The 5,782-nt window shown below is 25.9% G+C and overlaps 1 protein-coding gene across 1 annotated transcript; it reads left to right on the top strand.

The window, feature by feature from the left end:
• Window positions 1–1,094: 1,094 nt before the first annotated feature.
• On the top strand, window positions 1,095–3,081 carry OCT59_004053 (uncharacterized protein; the record flags this gene model as incomplete). Its single annotated transcript, XM_066148026.1, has 5 exons — window positions 1,095–1,154; window positions 1,229–1,282; window positions 1,440–1,529; window positions 1,600–2,962; window positions 3,032–3,081. The coding sequence occupies 5 exons, from the start codon at window positions 1,095–1,097 to the stop codon at window positions 3,079–3,081; spliced, it is 1,617 nt and encodes a 538-aa protein (XP_065996665.1).
• Window positions 3,082–5,782: the final 2,701 nt, after the last annotated feature.

Genomic DNA, 5,782 nt, shown 5'->3' with positions numbered 1-5,782 from the left:
TCGCATCGATCTTGTGTAACTTTATTTATGAGTGCATTTTTCTCATTATTATTGAGAGCAGGTGGACGCCCCGATCTAGGTAAATTTTTAGTTTTCCCTGTCTTCTTGTATCTGTCAATAATTCTTCTTATTGTGGTGGGGTCACGACCCATTTTTCTTGCTATTTGTGCAGGGTTAAAATTCTCCATATATGCTAGTATTTTTCCTTTATCTTGAAAAGTTAACTCAGTTCTATGTGACATTATTTTTTTAACTTTGCAACGCGTTTATTAGGTTATGAAATTGTGAGAAAAACATTTAAAAATAAAAAAAAGGGGGTATAAATAATGTAAATTTTGTGTATCGTAACACCGTACAAAATCGGGCGTCACTTTTGGACCTGACTGTACATCGTAATGTATGGGTAATGAACATTTTGAATTGGCGATGAACATCAAATATTGTGACATCGGTAGTACATTGCAGGTCAGCATTTCTTTATGATGTACATCAAGTGGCCGATGTACATTTGATGAATATTTTTCCCGTGACTTCCTGATGTAATTATGTCAGTATAAATGAATTACGTTGCGTCAATACGCAATTCGGCATTGTGCCGTAATATTACGGCATTTGAAAATGAGAAGTATACTTATAAATATGTAAATTAGGATATATGGTTAGAATAATCTCATACTGTGTTCTTATGTAACCGATCTGCGCCAAGCCTAGATATCAATATTGCAAATCAGTGACATATTGAGTATGACTAGTACCTCATTATTAGACTGGTGGCGATATTTATTTATTTTTATTAAGAACGTTCACACAGTAAGTTTTTTTCGTTCCAATTCTTCTATTTCTTGCATTTTATTCTTTTAATGTTTCTTTTTTTTTATGATATTTCAGTCTTCCAGTTGATTTTAAAACATGTAAATTTATTATTTTCATTTATTTTAACTTCTTTGTTCTGTTCCTTATTAACTTTATTTTATTTTACCTTGATTTTATTCTTTAGTTTGTCTTTTGATTTTATTCTTTGGGATTGTTATCTTGATTTTATTCTTTGGATTTATTCTTTACTTTAGACTTACTTAGCTTCTTTTAAGAAAAAGATGAAACGTTCAAGACATACCAAATACAATGCAAAGAAACGATTACAAAAGACATCTATGGTACTTTTCATTTTACTTCTAAAAATATAAACAATTCCACTATAATCTAATATCAGAATTTTATAATTAAACAGCAAGTTCAAGATACGAATTCTTCTTCTCAAACAATAGCTTTTGATCTTATAGAGGTATATGATATTATCATTTATAAACTGGATGATTTACTGATCTAGTTTAATATATAAATGAATCAGGATGATGATCCATTTATATACTACTAGATCTAATACTTATATAAATAAGTAATTTAACTAGACAAATTTTTTTTTTTAATTTATAATTAAGCAACAAACTCAAGATGATGTTAGTTCCTCATCTGTTAGTTCCTTCTCGCCTGTTGAAGTAAAAACAAACATAGTATTTAATCCTTTGCAGGTATATATTATCTTTGATATGTCATAAAATATAAAATATAAATAAAATAATCTATATTGTATAATTTAAGCATCGAACTCAAGGAGGTTCCAGAGATTTAAGTACCTCAGATATAGTTCGATATATGAAAAATGAATGGTCAAGTGTTCCGCTTTGCGCTTTTTGCCGAATATCTTCTAATGTAACAACAATTTCAATTATGAAAGATATTTCAGTAATGGATTTATTAATTGAATGCTTAATAAGGGAATCAAGACAATCTAAAAATAATAATGAAATTCCTAAAATTCCCTTAGAATTTTATAATCTTGCTAAAAGTATTACTGAATCAACTAATGATCAATTAATGAACAATAATAATGATATGTGGATTAAATTTGGTCAATGGTTGGAATTAAAAAAGCCAATTAGTAAAAGTGATGTACATCAACATCTTAAATCACAATGGAAGAGACTTTCACATGCTGCTGAAATTCGAAATTCTAAAGTTTTGGAAATATCCAAAGAAATTTTAGAAATTGAGAAAAAAAAATCAACTATAAATAAAAAAAAAATGATTGTATCAGCACAAGATAATAATATTAAGAACTTTCGTTATGTAACAAATTCTGAATGTATTGTTGATGGTTGTGGTAAAACTTTGGTTCATCTGGATGAACTTGATGATTTTAATGCTGTCATTGAAGCAACCAAAGCCATAAATAGTTATTATTTTCATATGTTGGACAATCCAATCCATCGAAGTAGAAATTTTTGGAAAAATCTTGCTGAACGATTTGGAGCTTTCATTAGTTATGGTGATCTTCCATATACTACTTCTGATACTGCTAGCTCTCATAATATTGATCATCAGAATTGTGTTAACGATCTACTTTTTGCACTACAACCAATATCAAATAGTGTAAATAGATTTGTTAACAAATATTATGAACATTATTATACAAAACTAAGCAAGTTAACAATGGGACCATTTGTACCGAGAACTTTTGGAATTTTTCCCACAATAGCTATTAATTTTAACGTAATCAGTAATTACCATTGGGATAGTAATGATGATCCAAATGGATTTTGTTTTTTGGTAGCTTTGGGAGATTTTGAGGGAGGCGAATTATGTTTTCCTCAACTTCAAATCCTGGTAAAATTAAAACCAGGACAAATTGTTGCATTTCCTTCTTATTTGCTATTACATGGCAACCTTCCGATTATTAGAGGGATAAGATTCAGTATAGTTTATTTTGTGCATGTGAATTTTTTATCTAAAAAATTTGAGGATTTTCATAAAAATAATGATAATGATACAATCATTAAAATACAAGATCTTTATAATTCTCAAGGTCATAATCCAAAACGAATTTTACTTAAAAAAGCACAACAATTTCAAATTAAGGAGGAATCATCAGAAAATTCAACAGATAAAAGAAGATACAAAGATGGTAAATATATATTTTTATTGTTTGTTTTTTTTTTAAATAAATAAATATCTAATTTGTAAATTATTTTAGATTTGATAAAAGGACGAAGAGGTTTAAGACATGAAGATCTTTTGGAATAGAAATCATAAATAAAATTAGAAATACGAAATTTTCTTTGAAGATTGTTTTGCTGTTTATGTTTGATAGGGTAAATTTCTGAATTATTTTTCAAGTAATTCATGGTAGGTACTTTGACTCCTGAATTGAAATTTGATAAAGTAATTTACTTAGTCACAAAATAAAAGAACAGTCTAAAAAGAATTTTTGATTAAGTCTAAAGTAATAGGAGTAATCATTTTATGTTCTTGGGGACGATTATTTCCTCCCATGCAACTTAATCATTATATTTTATTATTTTATAAACTTTTTTAATTTAATTTTTATTTATTTATTTTTTTTTTTTATTCTAAATTTTTATTATTAAAATTATGATTCATTTAATTTAGCTGTACTTATTAAAGAATATTAAAGAATTATAGAAGGGTTGATTGGCGAATAATTAAATTTATTCATATTTTAGATAAAGAATTGAAATTTCACTTCATTGCTTTTTTTATTATTACTTTTGCATTATTTTAATTGTTAAATAGAAAATTTAATTTATAGATTAATTCTGGATTGAATACGTATTTTACAATAAATTATACAAACGATAAAAAGCGTGAAACATAGTTGACTGAAACATTTCTTAATAGTTTAAACCTGAAACTAAAATTAGTTAGTCTAATTAGTCAACATGTACATCCCATCACATGCAGCACATATGAATTCTTTCATTTGATATAACTGGTCAAATATATCATTATACTGGAACTTAATTCGATTTTAATTTACGCCATTTTAGAATAGTATCGAACAATTAGACAAATGATTGTTAACAAACTTATAAAATTAACTACACATGAAATTCGTATTGTCTTCAGTTGACATAGCGATATTTAATATACTGATATTCATATACCGATATACTAATATAGGTATAATTGCAATATAATTAAGGAATATGACTTAAAATATTACATTTTTTTTAAAGAAAAATACCTCTTAAATATAATTGCTTTGTTTTACAATTGATGAATAGCAAAAATATATAATTACAATTATTGCTATAACAAAAATATTAACTCTATATTTTTTATTTATAGAATTTTTTATTTAGATATTATTAACATGTTTCAAATAAATTGATAAATAAAAATATGTGTATGTGTAATGATCAGTTAAATATTTTTTAGTTTTATTGTAAGGTTAAAATTAACCAATAAAATCACATTGATCTTTATGCATAATGTAATAATATAAACCAATTAAGATCATTTTGATTATATGCATATGATATCTAAAAATAGATAAAATTTGTGTTTACTAATGCGTGATTTTTTTTGTTTATTTTCAAAGATACACTTTTCTTTCTTATTAAAAATACTATACTTTTCTTTACAGTATTTTTGTTTGTCACTTCTTTTCTCTTTTATTTAAGTATACTTTAATTATCTTTTACAATATTAACAATACTTTACTACTTTAGTTTATATATTCAACATAGTAAGACATATCTATTCACGAAATGTACTTACCACTCACATACGAAAGAAGAGAATAAAAGAAAAGAAAAAATGTACGCAACTACCCACATACAAAAAAGAGAAAAGCTGCTTTTAAATAATAGTAGAGCTATTAAGCAAGGTATGAAAATAGGATATACACGTATTTTTCATATTTTTCTTTACAATATGTTGTGGTTTGAGTCTTTTTTTGTGGTATAAGTGTGAATATATTTTTCAACGGCCATGTATCTATTGCTTGTTAAATATATTTGCAATTTCTTGTCTTTCTTTGTTAAACTGTGGTATTACAATATGAAGTGTAAATATATTTTTCAACGGCCATGTATCTATTGCTTGTTAAATATATTTACAATTTCTTTTGTAATATTTGCTTTAGCCTGGAGGAAAATGTTATGAAATAGGGCTGGATATTTTATGACATTTTCTGCCTTCCAATTACTTTGTCCGGAGGTAGCCTGACAATTTGTCGTTGTCCGTCAGTTGTAGCAACCAGCATTTTTTTACAATATTATGATTTTAAGAAACAAAATTTTTTCAAAAATTTAAAGAAAGAACTAACTTAAAAATATTATTTTATTATTCTTTACAAACGCTGACGCTGGAGTTATTTTTTCTCTCACTTATCAAATCCCAACATGTCCAAAGACTAATCATGTAGTACGCTGTGATCTGGAACCACCCAAGATTTTTGACTACTTAGGGATGAAGTTGTAGGGTACTTGTACCTGATAGGCTAGCCTCCTCTGACTTAAGGTTTCATTAATTGGGAGACGAGGTGGTTCCTAAGTATCTTTCACATCAAGAGCGGACATTTTTTGATACTATACATAAAGATGGTAATTCTATATCTGCGAATTCAAGAAAAAAAAAATCTAAATCAAAAGATGTCAAGGTAATCTAAACATTCTTTTAGAAAAATTTAATCAAAGTTTAATTTGGTTTATATATAGTAATTTTAAGAAAAAGAAAATCTAATCATGTATTTTTAGAAGAATATGGGAGTAACACATATCAAGGTAATTTAAATATTTATTTTTTTATTTTATTAAAAAAATAAATTAATATATTTAATAGCAAATTTCAAAAAAAGGTGAAATAAATATAAAGGTATATTTTTTACTAATTTTTATTTAAATTATTAATATTTTTAATACTTCTTTTCTTTTTTTTAACCTATTAATGTTTGTTTTTACTAATATATTTTACTACTAAA

The sequence above is a fragment of the Rhizophagus irregularis genome, chromosome 12 (genome assembly GCF_026210795.1).
Source record: "Rhizophagus irregularis chromosome 12, complete sequence".
Taxonomy (NCBI): domain Eukaryota; kingdom Fungi; phylum Glomeromycota; class Glomeromycetes; order Glomerales; family Glomeraceae; genus Rhizophagus; species Rhizophagus irregularis.
Note: the sequence above shows the minus strand (reverse complement) of the source record. Positions and strands in the feature narration are given on the sequence as shown.